Genomic DNA, 19,463 nt, shown 5'->3' with positions numbered 1-19,463 from the left:
TAAAGCCTCAAGTTTTCAGATGTATTTTTGGTGTAGCTTGATCAAACATTTTCTATTGTCCGACATGCGCATAAGCATGTGCGTGCACGCACACACACGCTGGAAATGGCTTTTTCTATTTCTCAGCTTGTGCTGTGCAGTAAAACGGTTATAAAAATAACAGCATGGCAATGGTTGCTTGCACATGTGGATGTCATTTACAACCAAAGGCAGCGCCGCCGCAGCGGGCCCGTCTCAGGAACGCGTTTCCTCAGGCACCGAGGTGACCTGCAAATGAGCGTAAGGTGTAAATTAGTTGTAAATTAAAGTCGCGAGTGTTCTCCTGATCGATAGGTGACAGAGACACACGTGCAGGTAGGATTCGTGCGTTAAAAAAACCCCACCCAGGCACAGGAGGCCCAAACCCACACAGGGAGGAAGCGGGGGCGAGGCGGGTCTCTCCCGTCTCCCTCAGCCCCCGCGGTCGGGGCCGCTCCCCGAGCCCCGCCCGGGCTAACGCTCGGCCTCGAGCTCCCGTTCCGCCGTTAGAGCGCTGCCGCCGCCTTTCAGGGAGCGCTGGGACCGGGCCGGCCCCACCCGGCCTCTGTCACCCCCTGTCCCGAGGCTCGCCCTCCTTCCTCCCGCCGCCTAGGAACGGGACGCCAAAATGGCGGCCGCCAGCGCGGGCGGGCAGGTGAGCGGAGCGGCGGCTTCACCCCGCCCCGCCAGGCCCCGCACTGCTCCCCCGCCTCCCGCCCCCGGCGGGCCCCTCGCAGCCCTTCCGCTCCCGCAGCGCTCGCGGCCCGGCCCCGCAAGGCGGGCGGCGCCGGTCTCGCACCCTCGCTTTGCCGGGCCGGGGGCGCGGGGGAAGCTGTGGCCAGCCCGCAGCAAAGGGAGGCGTGTTCCCCGCTCGCCCTGGCAGCGCGGAACGGCCTGGGGCGGCTCGGCTGCTCCGAGGCAGCCTGCCCCTGGGGGGAAGGATTTGGTCGGGAGAGCCCGCACACCCGAGCCCGCGGGGGGGCTCGGCCGGGGCCTGGGGTGGTGGGAGCCGGGGCGAAGCGTTGGGATGGAGCCATCCCAAATGATGGAGTTTGAGAAGTAAGAGATCTCTGGGCACGGCCGTCGAGCGCGGTGCCTGGGGTCTGTGAGGAGTCTGTGGGGAGTGCGCCCGGCGGGTCCCGCCAGCTCCTGCGCCCGGGCTCCAGAAGGTGCCACAGGCCCAGCCCCTCTGGGGGTGCCCCCCTGCCCCAGTTACCCTGGGTACATTCGGTGTGCCCGGAACACGCTGGAGCCATCGCACGGCCCGTACGGGTCGCTCCAGATGTGCCGGTCGGTGCTTCCAAGCCATTTTGCATTTGCAGAGTTAGACTAGTTCTGTGTTTTAAACAGTAGTGGTTTTAATGGTGTTGGGTGTGGTAACTCGTGTAGTAAAACCGTTTTTTTTCTGGTAAACATTTTACTTTTCATCAACCACAAGTAGCTGTGATCCATAATCCTTACGTTAACTAGGATTCGCTGCTTTTACAAATTGCAGCACGTCAGTAGTACACTGAAAATTAAAATAGTGCCTACATTTTTCAACATTAAATGTACAAGCAGAGCTTTCTGGGTGCGCAATTTAAAACCGTCACGTGCATAAAGTTGCATGAAATAAGGTCACAACTGTATTGCAAGGTAAGGAGTTTTGTGGTCGATCACCTGTACGGGGTTGGGCTGACCTGAGTGAGAATCCCATTCTCCGGTCATCAGACGGTACTTCCTTACTTCCTGTGCATGAACTCTGATTCTCCACAGGGAAAGAAAATTAGCGCGAGCGTAACATTAATCGTTGGAGTATTTTTATCAATTTTTAAATAGAGACTGCTAATTATATTGTTCATATCTCTTTATGTCTCTTAGACTACAGTATAGTTTGCGAGGTGCTGTGATGCATATATTAATTTTGGTGTGCCTATTAGTTTAGATGCCAAATAGGCAAATGTTGTAATGTAATGAATGCATGGTTACGCGGTATATTATGCTGACAAATGTACTGTGTGCTGTCAGGCAGTGGAAAACCAGCTGAAGATCGGTGGCTTTAAGAGGAACATGGATGTCTTAGCATTGTATCTGGCTGGACAGTAAGTAGAATACGTTTCTCTGGCTTTTACTAAAAGTAGAGCACGGTAAATGGTACCCTTTTATAGCACTTTCTATATCAGATACTCTCTGAACATGGTTTATATGTAAAATATCAATAAATTGTATTTATACCTAGCCCATACATGTTGTGTAAGAAGAAACGGTGAAGGTAACACTGACATACGCAGCAGAGCTGTACTCGGAGCGAAGCAGTTAACTGCCTCAGCCCTGGATACACAATCCTCCAGCAACCCAGAATCGCTGGAGGGTCTGCGAGTTCACAAGGTTGTGCATGAACTTCTACCACAGGGAGCAGAGGAGAGAGGCTTAGTGGGCTGAGCTCTGCCTGTTCTAACTGGCTCGTAAGGCTGGGTGGAAGGAGTATCAAGAAGGCAAATAAAAAAAAAAAAAAAAAAAACCAAACCAAAAAACATGGGACCTGCCCAGTCTAAGAACTGCCAAATTTCTGACCTCCCTGAAGAGATCTGTTATTGCAACAGTAAACTCACTGGTAGCACCTTTGAAATTACCTGCATCTCTGCTGTTAAGAACTGAAGGGAGGGCAGGGCAGCATGAAGTGAGAACAAGACCGCTTGTTTGGGGCTGGCAGTACTGATCAGAGCACTGATCTCCTCTGTGAGCTTTATGAAACAGCCTGAGATGTAGGGCAGATGGGGAGAAGAAACCCTGCTAAGTGAAGGAAGGCAAAGCTTTCATGAACCCGTGGGTGATCTAGGGCGATAGAGGTGTGTGTTGTAGAATGAACATGCTGAGAGGCTACCGTAGAAAGATGGAGACGTGACAGGGCACACTTCAAAGTTTTTGAAAAACGTACTTTGAACTTCTGGCCAGGGCATAGTTCCAAGTGTTACATACCCGTCTGCAGCCTCACAACTGCATCTAGTGTCTGTACGGTTGATATCATATATAAAGAACTAAATGTAGTTTAATAATTCAGGGACAAGGTTTTCAAGGTCTCTAGGTCCTATGAATGCCAAAAAAAAAAAAAAAAAGGTGTTAAGGGATTTGAGTGTTGTCTAGCCTGTTTTTAGTGGAAATCAGATTGTCTTGAAAATCTAAATGTGCCCCCTGGTATCTTTAAACTCCTTAGCACATCTCCTGATTTACACTCAGAAAGCATTTAACGCTTTGAAAAGAAAACGTAAAACATATATTTACTGTTAAATTTATTAAAATGTGTATTTTAGAAAGAAGAAAACATACATAAAAACCTAAGGGAGAAGTTTAAATAATGAGAAAATTACAAGATGTATAGATGTGTATTTTAGAAAATATATAAGAAAATTATTTTAATGGATATGTGTAAAAGAATTAAGACACTGTATGCAGTCTTAATAGGCGTATTTTCTGATTTTAAATTCTTAAATGTTGCCCTCACTGGTTTTGAAATATTTTTGGGGTATGGAATAAAAAGAAATGTTCAGATGGCAGATACAGAAGTGATCTGTCTTCCTGTGAAACCATTTTGAGAAAGATGATGCTTCTCTGATGATGGGATAGAAGTGAATTCCTTTTATTCTATACTAATTTATATAAACCTTGAACCTCAGCCGATCTCAGTATCAGATCATGCCTCCTTAACTGTCGGTTTGACATAATTTTCTGCTGGCTAAAATAAGAAAATGAGAAAATAATAATTGAAGTCAATCAAATAAGAGGGAATGAGATTATATTTTTAAACCACTACTGTTAAAGGGACATGAAAAAATGTACTTTTGGACACTGAAAGCTGTCATCCTGGGAAAACTGATTAACTTAGCAGTAGGTACGAAAAGAGTGCTGCAGGCCAAAAAGGATCAGTTTGTAAGAGACACGCAAAGTCTGGAAGGCATACAGAAAGGGACAGGCTCTTTTAAAATGTTAGAGGTATTAAGCTCAACCTGGGGCAAATTAAATGCCTTAAAAAACAAAACAAAACAGATCAAGGCTTGGAGATAGTTGAGATGAGGCTGTTACCAGAGAGGGAGTAAAGCCAATTAAAATGTAAACCTGTGAACTAAGTATAGAATGGCAGTGACAAAGAATATGAGGAAATTTTGGCTTTGCTGCCTGAAAAATAGTTGCGAAGTGTAAGCTAGAACTATACAGAAGAATAGACAGTAGCTCTGTCAGAGCTCTGTACCTCCTGTCAACACTCATCTGCTCGTCTGTACTACTTGCAGTAATGTATTTTCTGGCTACTTGTGACAATAGACACATAAATGCCTATTTTCAGGGTTCATTTTTATGGATTATTTGAGGCAGCCAAATAAACAGTTTAACAAAGTAGCGGCATGGGATAATCTGATTTTCAGAAATATGGGAGAATAGAAGTACAGCACCTCAACTTTGTAGGGTTTGCTCCCCACAGATTATTTTTCTTTATTTTTTTTAAATGCAAGATCAGAAAAGGTGTCCAGTCCCCATTTGTCTGTATCTGGAGGGTTTGATGAAAACAAAAAACCAACCAAAAAAACTCACCCATGGGAAACTAGATACCAGGCTTCAGGCAGATCATTTTAGCCTGATGATATGAGGTTAATTTTTAGCAGTCCTGTTAGTTCTTTCTGAAACATTTGCCTTAGTCTTGCAGCACGTTAAAATCCATGAGGAAAGTTTTATTAAGTCAATTAAAATTTGTCATGTAAAGGTCATCTATAATTATTGTAGAGGAAATCAAGAACATTTATTTAAAGCAATGAAAAATAAGGAGGAGCAATTAGTAAAAATTACTTGGCAGCTCACAAATATCCTCTTGGTTAGTAGGTAATTTGTTCTTTATAGAAAGCTCAAAGTGCTAGAGACACAATTAAACCAAAAACCCTACCAGCACATAGGAGATAGTTCCAGCCTCAGTGGATCTGCAGTTTTATTTGAAACAAGACTCCTAATGAATATGAGTAAATACTAAGTTTATATGAGGACAGGAGAGAAGAGGGGTGAGAAAAGGGCAAAAGATTTCACACTGTGCACTAAAATGAAAAATAATAAGACGTGTACATTGATGTGCTTGGTCTCTGTCTTCCGTTGGCTTCTCTGGAAGCTGGACAATCCACACTATGCCCTCAAAGCAACTCTCCTTTTAGGTTGGTGTCCCCAGAATGCCAGACTTCCCCACCTGTGTTCTGAGCAGTTGCTACAAACTGCAAAGTACGTGGGACTCATTCTCCCTGGGAAAATAAATGGGAAAAAAAAAAAGGTTGTTCCCATTTCTTTACCACCTGCTGCTTTGTTACGCTTTCAGGTGTGTAGAATGCTTCCACTCTCTCTGCTATGATTTCTAAAGAAGTGTGGCTTTTTAGTGCTTGTATTTACATTATAAAATATGCTTTTATAATACAGTGCTTGTATTACATTATAAAAAATTCAACTGTTTATTAAGTGATTAAGCACCATTAATGTTAAGAAATTTGTTACTCTTTTTTTTTTTTCTCTTCCACCAGAGGACTAACAATTATCCCAAGTCTATCGAGGTTTCATAGGTTAAGGTATTTGTGGATTAACGACAATAAGGTAATAAGGTATTGCTTTAAAGAGCAGAACAATGTGTCTATACTCCCTGATTATTATTTCATAGTTTTTCTAACATGAAGTATTATATAATTGTCAAGCTAATAAGTTATTCTTAATTTCCAGACAAATTTAACTGACTTAAATACGACAGTTTTGAAGAAACAGGGTTTTGTTCTACATTACAGAGTATAAACTCATAGATTTTCCTTTAGAAAATGTTGTGGATTTAAGAAGCTGAGGTGTTGTGCTAACACCTTAGCAATAAAAAGAAAGATTGAGTATATTTAGAACTAAGTTATTGGCCAAATTGCCTGATAGCGTACCGATACCCGAGGTCTGGGGTAGCAGTTCACAGTGTAGCTCACAGCGAGTATTCAGTGCCCAGCAGAGTGGGCAGCTCTTGGAACAGACCGAGGGGCGATGTGGCTGTAAGTTATTCTTATAACAACTCCTGGCCTTCCTAGTTTTTGGGGAAAAGAGTGGAAATGTGTAGCATGTTGTATAATGCCCTTGCAGACACGTGTAGTGCATGGGCAGTAGCACCGCTGTGCTAGGGTAGGGATGGGGGATCTTCTGCCATTCTGCAGGCCTTCATGCCACCTAAACGTGTTTGATTTAAGAGACTATGACGCTGGGCCACATTAATGTCTCTTGTTTCCAGTGCACTGTATAGTCCTAAATCAGTCACAGAAACCATGGGCCTTACTTTCTCCATCTGTGCAAATCTCGCCTATATTATTTATTATATCCTGTAGGGGTTTTAAGACAATGCTCTGTCAAAATCTCCGGACACTAGAGTTTCCAGCCAAGTCTAAGCACATTGTGTCTTATGCAAGACCATCTATTTGACAGTAGAATTATCCAATTTAGAAATCTCCAAATACATAGCCAACCATTATTAAATGGTTGAATTGAATCCAAACCTTCACCGTTAGCCACTGGTAATTAAAAAGCAAGAAAAGTGATAAAACCCACAAATTTCTGACCTGTTTTTAAGTATCTTACTGTACAGAAATTTACGCGACTTCCACAATGACCTCAAGTTCTTAAAACACCAGAATTGCTTGCTCAGGTAAATAAGTAGCTCTGTGAGCAGCAGAAAAAATAAATTTACATTCCATGTCACTTAGGAGTGTATGTATATCTGCTGCCCCGGGCTAACATCAATTATATAGCATCTTGTGTCGACTTCATTGAAAGACCTGTGGTTATCCAACTATTTTCAAAAAAAAGCAAAAATACAGATACATTAAAAGGTTGAACTAAAATCATAGATATAATAAAGCTTTCCCTTGTATTTCTAAAGGGCACTGAAGACTAAGGGGAAGTGGCTTGTTGACTAAGCAGAACTGATCTTGCTGGCCGTAAAAGATACATAAATGTGATTTTTGCACAGATCTAACTTTCCTACCTATGCAGTAACAAAGAGCATTCTTCTGTTGTTCTATATAACTTGTGTGGAAATGTCATTCTGTATATAACTTGTGTGCAGCAGCCACTCAGTGGCTTTTCTTAGGAGAAGTCTCAGCTAAATGCTCTAATAGGGGGAGGATATTTTTCTGAACTCAGAAGATCTGAGGTCTTTTTTGCTTTCCTTAAAAACGCATCACAATAATTTTATCACAAGAAACTGAATTTCAATTGATCCTAAAAAACCCAAAGATAGGGAAAACCAAAGATAGGGAAACACCACTCTATACAATTGGTATGCGTGGGCTGTACACTACACAAGATACAATAATCATTGTGAAGAACGGGATATTTTTATTTGTAGGATATTGCTGTTTTCACTGAACCAGGTTTTTCTGAGATGAAGCAAAACTCAGAGAATGGTATTATTTTGAACTTTAAAGTATCTTTTCTCAAAGGATTTAAGAGAACTTTAGGAATGGAAAAACCTGTGTCTCATTCTCTTCTTTCCAACTTTCAGATACCATTAATACAGAGAGCAAAGCACATTTGTTTTAAAATCAGTGGCGCAATTCAAGGATTGGAATCATTCCCCCACTAACAAATGGCTTTGCATCACAGAAATCCAAGTAGTGTCAGGAACAAAGTTATGTTTGCTCTTGCATTTAGACTGTGGGATAAATACTTAAGCACCATTAGTGCTCCCGGTTCTCAACTATTAAAATTGTCATTTCGGTGTCCCATTGCGTGTATGTTACCTCACATTGAAGTCACGACTTCGTTTTTGGAAATTTAGAACAAATATGTGCTCTTTGGACCTGCTGATGAAGAAATAATTTTAAAACTAGAAGCTGGGCTTTTTCTAAGGATATAGTTCAGGAGTTTTCTTAAATAAACGTCGAATTATTACGTCGTACAAGAGTGCTCTCGCAATAAAAAATATTTCAAATGTGAATAGAAATAAAAGAAAATGTGACTACTGGTAATTCAATGAAATCTGCTTCCAAATGTAAAAAGTAATTTTTTAGTTCAAAAAATTAGGTAAGGCTGTGCTACATGTATTTGATGTGTAGTTAGTATTGCTGATGAAGGTTCAGTTGTCAAGAGAATCCTTAAACCAAGTCTTGAACAGAAATATAAGAAACTACCAATAGTTAAACAGTTTTCAAGATGCTGTGTTTATACTTGTCCAAAGTTAAATGCAGACTGACATATAGCAGGTTTCCTAACTCTAATTTCAGATCCAAGATTTAACCTTTTTGATCAAAAACTGTTGCTTGACTGAACTCTATCTCAACAATAATGAACTGACAGATATCTCAGGTACCAATATCCCCTTTTTAGATTATTGAGCAGAGGCCTATGCTTTCTTTTCTGTGTATTGGCATTGAAATTTATAAAAGTGGACAACAGTAGGTAACTTCGAGGTTGAAAACTCCTATGTATGCATAAGAATACATGTTAATTGTTTTTTCTTAGTGATTTGATTGAGTGTCAATAAGGTGATATGTTTATCCTGGTCTAAGGGGTGAAATGTCATTCACTTCAATGTCAGGCAATAGTAAAATATTTTTCATCTTACATGACCATATTTCATATTGAAAATGAACATGCAAAGCCCTTTTTACGTGATGATTTGTAGCCCTCTTGCTGACCAGGTACTCCGTAACCTGATAGAAGTACCTTTTGAGAGCCATTTATGTTTATATGATGAAAGCCTAATAGCGGTGCTGACAGACTTAACATGAAAATAAAAGGGTAATAAATTAATAAGTTGTCCCACTTCTAAGGTAGTTACTAAGGTTCTGCAGTTTCCTCATGATATAGTTACATTTAGGATCGGGAATATTTCATAAAGTTACCTTAAAACTTTTATTTTAAACTTGCATCTGTTGTACGCTTCTATTTCAGTCTTGCTTGCTCTTGTAGATTAAAGTGGCTGTGCCAGACTAGTGAATTTGTGAACGAAGAAGCCAAAGTGTAATCATACAATCATAGAATGGTTAGAGTTGGAAGGGACCTTAAAGATCATTGAGTTCCAACCCCCCTGCCATGGGCAGGGACACCTCCCTGAAGAGGTATATATTTGTGTATATTCTAGACATTTTAAATTTTAATTTTTTACTTTTCTCTGTCCTTATAAAGGGACATTTCTCATGGGATGAGAAATAATGTTGATTGGTTTCTGTGAGATTTTGAGAAAAATGGACGTTTGAAAGAAACAAACACATGGGCACAAGAGACAATACAGAAGACAACAAAATATGGGTAAACGGAGGGCAAGTATCAGTGGTAGAGAAATGTGGATGAGAAATACTGTATAGAATTTAGAAAATGAGGTCTCTACGCCTCATGTGGTGTGAGGATGTGAACACATAGTCTGGGTCAGCCACGACAATAATTTTGTAATAACTTTTTAATACATTACTAATTATTTGAAATTGAACTATTTTCTAAGGAATTCATTATTTGTTGCTTGTGAGGCAGAGGCAGTATTAGGGATATATGATTGTGAGGTAAAGGTAGTATTAGGTAAGGGTAAGAGGGGGTGAAGGCGAATTAATCAAAGATTACTGAGATATAGGAGAAAGGAAGGGAGGAAGAAGAGAGGGTGTAGTTGGTGTTGATTTGTTGAGGCAAGGGCAATGGGGACAAATGGAAGGAACTGGAATGAAAAAAGGCATGAATTCAAAGGATGTGACTAGAAAGATGAAAGGGGTATTGAAATCTCTGGTAACTTTTATTTTACTAATCTCATGCAAGGTGTTACCAAAAGGCAGACATAGATGGATAGCTAGAATACCAAGTTGAGCATGCAGCATCACAAATTTATTATCTAATAAAGGCAGTCAGGTATGATGAGAATAATTAATTGTTTTTCATTTTATTTCAGGTGCTCTGAAACACTTATGTGCGTTACAGATTCTCTTGCTTCACAACAACCAGTTAAAAAAACTTGACAAGACAGTGAAGGAACTGGAGGGAATGATGAGCTTGCAGACCTTAAGTAATACCTTATTTTTATTTTGCAGAACAGTGAGCAGTAGTTTTTTTAGTGTTTCTTATCAGGATGTTTCTTGTCTGTTTCCGCATCATTTGCAAATAGCTTTTGAAGCTAATTATCAATTTCAACCAAATTTGACAGAAGAAAGAGATCTTTAAGACACGAAAATTCCACAGAGAGTACCTCAAGTAAGAAAAAACTGCCAGATGAGTTCAGAAGTTTAACTTCTTTTGGCTGCTGGCGAGCCAGTCTCCTGGATGAGTAGCTTGGAGGCAATCAAAGCAGTTCACTGCTACCTTTTTTGTAAGGGAACATGGGAGTGCAGTGAGATTATCACAGAGGTGAAGGGAGTTGAGAAACGGATGTTATTGTTGTTGAGAGTGTGAGTGATAGGTTATAGAACCCAAATTCCTGCCTTGTTAATTCTGTTGCTCGTAGAACTTACTTTCTGCATCTTTTTGGCAGACTCCATGGATTTCTGGAGTCTAAGAATAAATAGACTTTAGATATTAAGTATAACAATATCTGTTAAGTGGCTTACTCTTCGATATACTGGCTGGAAATGAAAGCAGCATAGGCTCTGAAATTTCAAATTAAGTTATACAAGGCTGTGTTGGCGCCACTGAGTTACAATGTAAGAATTAGCCTCCAGGGAAAGTAGGATTATATGCTATTAACCTAGTGAAAGTGTAAGTGTAAGCAGTCTTTTTCCATGGTTCCTAAAGGAATGTCGTCATGGGTCATGCCAAACGCTCAGTACTTTGAGAAAACAGGAAACAGGTTTCGTGTCTTAATGACACCATTAGTAGAGGTGACTGTCATCATGCCATACCTCCTTATACATTCGAAAAATTGAATGCCTGATTGCAGGAAAAGAAAATATGGCTCGAAAAGTACACTTTTAATTGAACTTGACCCTAGGCCAAAATTAAAAAACAAATCAAGTGTTTAAGAAGATGACATGCCAGCCAAATTGTCATTTTTTTCATTCTGTGCAAGTTGTTGGAAATGATTAGGCAAAGTCTGGGCAGGCATCCTATGTATGAATGGTGCAGTCACTTGAATTTAATGTTATAGCCCTACCAATTAATAAGGAGCTTCAGCAAGCACAGGGAGTTTGTTACGCTTGTTGCAACCATCTGTGAGAAACAGACAAATAGCAGATAGTTGAAGTGCTGCTGAGTTATGATGGGCAGTCCCAAAGACGTAGTGAAAATTGGCTGCGTGTTGTACTAGCCACCACCATAGAAAAGCAGGTGTTTATGAGAATTTTCAAACAATGTATAGAATATACCAATCTACCCTCCTAAAAAATTGTTCTCTAGATATGAAAGTAAATGCTAATCAGTGGAAGAAACTTAATAACCTTAACTTTATAGTCATTCCTTTGCTGTCATGAAAAAATTGTCAAAGAAGTTGTTTCAAAGAAATTTCATAATAATGAGTTCTCAAATTAACAGGAATATTACTGTTTTAATAAAGTGCACTGTCATATTTGAAGTAAATGACAGCAGTAAATGAACAAAATAAATTTTCAAAGCCTATACATCATATTACTATATCATTTATTTGCCTGCTTGCACTGTTCAGAAATATAAAAAGGGTGCAGAATTTGCTCTGTGTAGCTTTGAAAAGTCCTGCGCTCATAATTCCCCATTATAAAATAAAAACTCTGTTGGGAACGGGAGAGTTCTCGCTGTTGTGAGGTAGGTCTTTTTTATTGCCGGACAATCTGATTAGAAAAACCCACTCCCTAGCCTCCCACAGAACTTCTTGATGCATAATAACATTTTATTATTTTGTAGCTTTTGGGGACATTAGAACTATTAAAATGGAGCAGTTTAATACACTGTAATTGCTCACTTCAGAAGTAGCATCCGGCTGCCAAAATGTTGCATTTTGCTTCCTTAAGGCTCTCTTAAGTGACTTCTAACCACTGCCCCCACACTGGATTTATAGCCCAACACTGGTCTTCATCAGGCGTTTAGGGAAGACACTCAGCTTCTAAAGATTTCCTGAGTGGGTTGCTCACAACAGCAGCCCTTTGGGAGATATGGAGGGTTTCTTTATGGACTCACCTTGTGCTCACATCTCCCTTTTGGAATCCAAGATTTTTGTTAGGTACTCCGTAAATTGCCTCAACTGATTTATTTTCCACAGCTGATAACATCATCTTCAATATTTTTCTGCCTCAGTAGTTCCCTTCTGCCCCATGTGGGTTAGGCACACTGTTTTCCTACACTCCAAATAGAGAAAACAGACAAAACTGTGGAGGAAGAAAGCATTATCCCTAATTTGTAGAAGTAAAATTGCATGACCTTGACAAAAAGTAGATAGCAGAGCCAAAAATTGATCCCAGATGTTTTGTAAAATAAGACCATCTTGATCCATACAATGGTTGGATTTATTGTAAGAACGAGGAGTAGAAAAATTCATATATTCTAAAACAAACCTACAAATCAATGTTGATGAGGAGGGACGTGCTCCAAGTAGGATCCAGATTCAGAAGTATTTAGTGTCAGCCCTGGTTTGTGCATTGGAAAAAGTCTCTCTTGAACCTTCATTCCATTCTACTACCAAACATACCTGCTTTTAGACATCTTTCTGAAACATCTCTCATTCTGGAATGCTATCATGTATTGTCTTGACTTAAGAACAGACTTAGCTGATACACACCTAGTATTCTTTCTGATTAACACTTTCTAGAAAAAATAACCATACTACTTGGTTTGGCAAAAATGGAACTTTCTTTTGCTGCCACCTTGTGGGTCTCTTACTACTTCTAAGTACAGCGACTTTAAAAAAATTTATTAAAGAATTAAAATATTTCAAGTTCCCCTCTGAATACATGAACAGGCATTTTCTGTGTAGGAGATATGAAATACCCATTCCAGCCTTATTGCACCCTCAGAATAACTGCTAAATCACATCACGCGCTGAGCCCTCTTTGCCTGTCATATTTACCCTGAAGAACAGGAACCAGCATCTTATAGTTTACAAATCTGTGTGGAATATTTCTAGACTTTTTTCTTCTTCTGTTACCTCTTACTCACTTCCGTAACACCATCTTTCCTTCCCTAAATGCTAAAATTACATATAACAGGGTTTTTTTTTTACCCTGGAGTGAATATTAGCTGCAGCCTTTCTTAAAAAAGAGAAAACCAGACCAGTGTAGACCTTGGTAGAAGTTGTCAAAGTTATCAATTTAAGATAATTTTTTTTCTCTGCTCTGATCTCAAGGTCGCAGCTTCCTGATTACTTTTACTGTCTTAGAAGAACAGCATTTGAGTAAGGAGAGAAAAATAGCATTATTATGTTTTTCATTTAGAAAAAAAAAAAAGCCCACCCTCAAAAACAGTTGTTTGTTTGTTTGTTCGTTAGCTGATCTGGGAATGAGCCAGTTTCTATTTTAACCAACCTCAGATACCACTCTCTTGAAACAAACTGATCTGGCATGTCTTCCAGGCAATTCTTCCACATCTGGCAAAGCAGCAGCGCAGCATCGATACCTGTCTCTGTGTTGAAAGGTTTGGTCAGTCAGGTCATGGGAACCTGAACTTAAGTATTTTAGTCAAGTTGCTAATGGGCTTTTGGAGCTTAGTTCCTCAGGTCTCAATGAAAGTTGGTGGGAAAACATCAGAAGACCTGGGTGTTTGCATTTTATATTGTGTCTATGGGATAAAAACTTCATATCCACTATAATAGGTGTCCTGAGGCTCATGTGGTTTTAGTAACTCTCTCCCCTTACAAATTGAACATCTTACCTTTAAGCTGTCACACCTAAAAGACTACCATTATTTAAAATAGGCATCAGCGAACAATACGTGAGAAAATCAAAGGCAAACACTTGGTAGTTTTATCTGTATATCATAAAAAATAGAAAGAAGTCTCCAAAGGTTTGGAGCGCGTGATGGCACCTTTACTCAGTTCTTGCCCGTGGTATTTTGCACACTCAGCAATAAGCCAGTTCTTGCTGTCTGTGTTCGGTGAGTAATTTTGCGTGTGTAAAGAGACTGTGCTGTGTTTACCCAGCGTAAGAACAATTGGAATTTGATAATGTGTCGTACAAAATCTGTGGCTACTAGTGATTTTTTCATTTTCCTGCCTTGCTAAGTGAGTTGTTTTCCTTTTGCTGGATTTGGTTTTCTCTGATGTTGTTTGTTTTTTCTCTGTATAAATTTTGCAGACCTATTCCATAACCCTCTGGCACAAGACCGAGACTACCGGCTTTATGTGATATACTGCCTTCCCTCAGTGCAGCTCCTTGACAGGAAGTGTAAGGATTGCTTTCCTCTTTTCACAAAGCATTGACGGTTGCTTTTAGTTTTAATCAGTTTGGAAAACAGGTGAATTAATGTTGCCTGTTCTTTTACATGCATTTGTTGATTTAGCGAAATACTTAATGAACAGACACCTGGGGTTCTTTTGCCAGATTTGTCAAGCAAATAGAGTTCACGTGGCATAAACAGTTTATTTTGCCAAATGTTCTTGATTTCTGTCTTTTTAAATTCTATATGTTTATCTTGGGCTTGGGTAAGACAGGTAAAAGCCTGTGCTTAGAAACATGGACCTACATTTGCACATTCAATATGGTGAGCGTGTTTACGTAGATATGGCTAATATCCTCAGCTATCTACATGTTTCTGTATAGTTTAAATATGTATATGAGCGTTTCTTGATGAGGTACATGCTGACCAAGCTTTCAAATAGAGTATTTCATTTTGCACTGGTACCTCCAGTCTCTTGACTGTTTGGGTTTGTGTTACGTTTGTGCTTAGCGTGTCTGTCAGGCTGTTTTATTAATGATCATTTTTGACTAGGGAGTGATGACTGAAGCTTAATGTGCTGGAAAATATGTGTTGCATTTACAGGTCTAGAAACACTTCTGTAAAACTTCCTGGATTTAATCTCCTAAATACAGTAATATTGCAATCAGTCCCGGATTAAGACTTGGGGCATTAATTTCTATCAAGCTGTACCCTGGACTTTCTATTTAGTGAACTATTTCTCTAACATTACAAAGCTTCTTCACCATCTGTGGAACATTACCCCGGCATAGTCCTGGCTGTCTCCTCTACACAAGACGTGTGCTCACACTTCTGTTACCTCCAGGCACGACTACTGCAGTTCCTTCCTAATTGGTCCCCAAGACACTGTGACTTAAAAACTTCCCTGAATTCAAAATGCTTCTGCCAGACTTAGTTACTTGTTCTGAACCTTTCGCTCACTTCTGTTCCGTAGCCGAAGCGCTAGCTCCGTACGCAGCTCGTAGCACTGAAGTTAAAATCCCCTATTTGATATAACGGTCTCAAAATCTTTGTTTAAAATTTAAAGTTATTTTTTAATTAAAGTGCAAAACAGGAAAATGTGAGCTTTTCTTTTGATGTGCAATCAAAAGAATCAAATCCTACAGTTTTCTCTGTAATTGAGCGATGGCAGTTGAACTGGCCTTGAACCAGGACTCGTTTTTGCTATTCATAAAGAGACTTCCAAATCTTTACTGACTTCTGCAATAGATCTCATTTCAGTGGTACGAAAAGTCTTACTTTCTAGTTCCTTGGTTTAAAACTTCTGATCCTACTGCACTCAAAAGACAGGGCTTCACCCTAAAGCCTTAGGAAGTATCACTCCATGTTCCCATTTTGAGTTGTTGTGAAATTATGCAGATTTACACTGCTGCTGTTACAAAACTCTGCACCAAAAAAAAAGCGGATCACCTTCTGCGTGCAAATAGATAATACCAGCCTTTTCAGTTGGTAGAAAAAACCAACGTTTTTATATCCCTTTTAACAGTAGTTACACAAAAAGAAAGGGAGTCAGCGCTTCATCATTACAACCGCGAAAGGTCTCGTCTTGTGCATTCAATAGCTTTTGGAAAAAGAGTGAAGACATCCCTGGAAACTACAGCGGGATCCAGCAGGTGCTCTCAACCAGCCAGAAGACTGATGTTGCCCTCAGGTATTTATCATAATGCAAGGAAAAGCATATGTTTTTTAGGTGATTTGAATTAGAAAAAGTTCTTTTCATTCATCTAAGAAAAGTTATTGGTATTAGTAATAAAATATATACATGAACTCAATCAAATTGCTTCGCAAAGTAAGTGGTAGTAGCAGCAATGGGCAACAAAGGTATCCTACTAAGAGTATTGTGGCAAATAAGTTCTAGTCACTTCCTGTAGTTACAGAATTGTCTTTAAAGATAGCTGAACAAACAAAATTTCATTTTTTTCAATACGTGCCTTCTGAGTGTTTAGTTTTATTTAATTAAAAGCATCTCAATACACTTCTAGGCTGAGTCTTAGACAGCGATCAGCATCGTAGAGTTTTGATGCCCTCTAGTGCTTTTATAAAATAATCTCTTGAAGAAAGTATTTTCTTCTAAATAGCATTTTAAATTTTACATATCTTGCCTAGTTTTGTAAGAAGGTTCTTTTTTATGCTTTCCAAGGTGAGAATATTTTGATGATGTCTTATAATAGCATATAAAGTAATTTTTAGAGTTCTTAACAATGCTCAGATCTGGAAGACAGCAGGATCCTGGCACAGGAAGGCAGGTGAATACCACCTGGTACCTTCTGACTCGTGCTGTGTGACAATCCAGAACAAGCCTTGAAACGCCACACAATAAAAATATTTTGCATAAATGACTGAAATGGTGGCATTTTAAACAGTAGTGTCAGTGAGGTTTGGAATGAAGTTTGGTATTTAATAAAATACATGCGATTCTTTTTTTTTTTAATGGATATACCACAATAGTAAACCTGAAAGCAATGCGTTTAACAATAATTTTGAAAATGTTGGGGAAAAAAAGGATAATTTAATCATATTTAATAATTTATTTGGTTTGCTCATAATTATCAAAGTAGGCATACAACTGTGTTTATCTCTGCCGTACAGTCATTCACATGTATAGACAGTGGCATCATTTTTCTGTGAAAGAAAAATAAATACATGGAAATGTATGTGTATGGGAAATGAAATACAAGAACTACATAAACTTAAAAAAACCCAAAACAACAATAGATACTTTTTTTCCACAATAACTTAATGAAAGATGATCTTTAACATTTCAAATCATCTGGTAGTTTTCTGTCCATTTGAACAAGTAATTTTGGATCGGGACGGTAATCCTCAACTAATCAAAATGCTGTACAGCCATTAATGCTTTAATTTGAACTTTTTGTTACAGGTTGTGAATTTGGAAATCACACAAATAGGTAAGTAAATTTTTGGATTTTGTTTTTCTTTTGCATCTCTGAAGCGTTTACTTAATTTCCTTTTCTCGTGCCTAAGAAGTACCCGAACCAGAGAAAACGTCCAGTAAAGAGGAGCTTTTGAAGAAATTTCTGATCTTTGTATTTAACACAGTTGCAACTCTGTGCTGTTCTGATGAGACAAACTACCCGCTGCTGTCTGAAACGTGATATTGAAAAGTATTCCCCGTTTGGAAATGGGTAGATAAAAATGCTGTTTATTTGTAAGATCAAATACAAATCACTAGAAAAAGCACGCTTTAAGTGTTAGAGCATCAGAGTAGCTGTTCTTTGTTATGGCCCTGACTGGCTGGTCACAAATACATACTCTGAAAAATATTATGACTCGTAGAATGAAACTTTTTTAGCTTGTACTCGATGTTACTTTTATTCTGTTTAGTTTCAAAATCACAGAAATAAATGAAAAATTTATCTCCGTTATCTCTGTGTCTCGATTGAGGCAGCACAAAGGTTGCATTGTAAAGTGATGACATTTTTAGATGCTATCTCTATAAGAGTAAATTTACAGACTTCAGATATGAGGCTTGTTTTTACTTTGTGGCTTTACATGGGAATATATTTGAAATTTTTATTAAAGAAAATACTAAAAGCCGACATAGGATGATATCCTTTAACAATGTGATTTTATATAGCTACGCACTTTGAGTACAGCTCTTTACAATCAAGCTAGTTTATGTTTAAAAATGAATTCTTACCTGCTTTGGGTGGAGCTGGCTGTTCTCATTGAGAGAATGGATGCGCAGCGTCCTCTCCATCTCACGTCGATGAAATGGAAAATAGTCCCATGGTTTATATTAGGTGTGTGTAGCCACACGTACGTCTTCATGAAATAAGTTGCTACAAGATCAGATTTTAATATTGTGTCAGAGTTAAAAGACTTTGGTCTAACACAAAGTCCTTGTGGATTCTGCATCCATGTTGTGACTCTCCCGCTTTCTCCCATCTCCCATTTTCCCACAATCTCCCAGACTGCAGGATATGTGAACAACACGAGCTGCCAGTGTTTGGGATTCAGAGCTCAGAGAAGGGATGTTGGCGCGGTTAAAAGATCCATGTTGAAATAAAAGTGCATTTGCATTAGTGGGTGTCGTATCACTATGAAATCATAAAATTAGTTTTATGGTTTCCATTGAATCAGAGCATTAAAAGTATACAACAATAATATTTTTTGTGGGGAAAAAAAAGCAGTGAAAACAAAAAACCATTCTAAAGTCTGCTATAAATGTATTTTAAATAATTTATGGCATGAATTTTTTTCATTAGGATCCTGTGATTCTGACCTTTTCTCATTTTGTTTTGCTTTCTTGAATTTGCTAACAGATGGAAGCCTTCCAGATATTCCAAAGTCCTTGCTGTTAGTGTCATCATGACTTCTGACTTCACTTTCTACACAGAGTGGGTCCAGTAAATTACCTCCGAAGTAGTTTGGAGACATTCAGACGCTGCGCATTTCCTTTGTTCTCTTTGCAGGGTACCATTTGAGAACCCCGAAGACGCCGTTTTACTACGGGCAATGGCACGATCTCTAATGGAATTTTCCTCTGTTGACTGGAACAAAGTCCCCACCTGCCAAGAAAGACGGCTTGAAAACAAAGCGGAAGAACCCCGTGAGAAGCTGACAATCCAATTTAGATGAGAGCTTTCTTCCCTAAGAAAAAAAAAAAATTATTCCTCTCTCTAGTGTGAAGATAAGCCTCTTATGTAAGTTAATATCTCTATAAAACAAGTACACTAAAACATGCATCTAATTAAGTGAACTTCCAGCAAAAAAAATATCAGCGTAACGTTGCTTTTATCATCAGATATATAATATGGAGAGTGAAGACATTAAGACAGCAGATGATAAATAGTGGCAGTGTTACAATAAAAGTTGCTTGGGACGCAATTCTTACTGTACTTTTGATACCTGAAATTATTAAGGCTAAACAGCAGGTTAATTTTTAAGAAACTAAGTATAATTAATTTCATTCCTTATAGTTTCTACTGGAGAATTAGACTTGGCGTGTTCACTAGCAGTAATTTGTCTTCCTCCCTCAAAATAGAGATAGGAGAAAGCAACCGTTAAGCTTTTCTCAGTTCTGAGGGGGATTAAAGTTTCCATTTGCTAATTAGCGTGCTGCAGGGATGCACTGACGTACGCCCTAGCACTACACCTCACACCCG

General features: G+C 39.1%; 1 protein-coding gene across 1 annotated transcript; it reads left to right on the top strand.

The window, feature by feature from the left end:
• The first annotated feature begins 635 nt into the window (after positions 1–635).
• On the top strand, positions 636–19,183 carry LRRC72 (leucine rich repeat containing 72). The gene is made up of 9 exons (XM_074150970.1): positions 636–673; positions 2,026–2,099; positions 5,544–5,613; positions 8,265–8,346; positions 9,917–10,030; positions 14,214–14,303; positions 15,821–15,985; positions 17,216–17,243; positions 18,771–19,183. Exons 1-9 carry the CDS (start codon positions 647–649, stop codon positions 18,934–18,936), a joined length of 816 nt encoding a protein of 271 aa, XP_074007071.1. The 5' UTR covers positions 636–646; the 3' UTR covers positions 18,937–19,183.
• Positions 19,184–19,463: the final 280 nt, after the last annotated feature.

Source organism: Numenius arquata, chromosome 7 (genome assembly GCF_964106895.1).
Source record: "Numenius arquata chromosome 7, bNumArq3.hap1.1, whole genome shotgun sequence".
In the NCBI taxonomy this organism is placed as follows: Eukaryota; Metazoa; Chordata; class Aves; order Charadriiformes; family Scolopacidae; genus Numenius; species Numenius arquata.
This window is presented reverse-complemented; position numbering and strand designations above follow the sequence as displayed.

Excerpts from the sequence above, each read along its gene's own strand:
- LRRC72 (XM_074150970.1), top strand. The coding sequence starts at position 647 with ATGGCGGCCGCCAGCGCGGGCGGGCAG. Across the intron at positions 674-2,025 it reads CCGCCAGCGCGGGCGGGCAG|GCAGTGGAAAACCAGCTGAA; the intron begins GTGAGCGGAGCG and ends GTGTGCTGTCAG. Across the intron at positions 8,347-9,916 it reads TGAACTGACAGATATCTCAG|GTGCTCTGAAACACTTATGT; the intron begins GTACCAATATCC and ends ATTTTATTTCAG.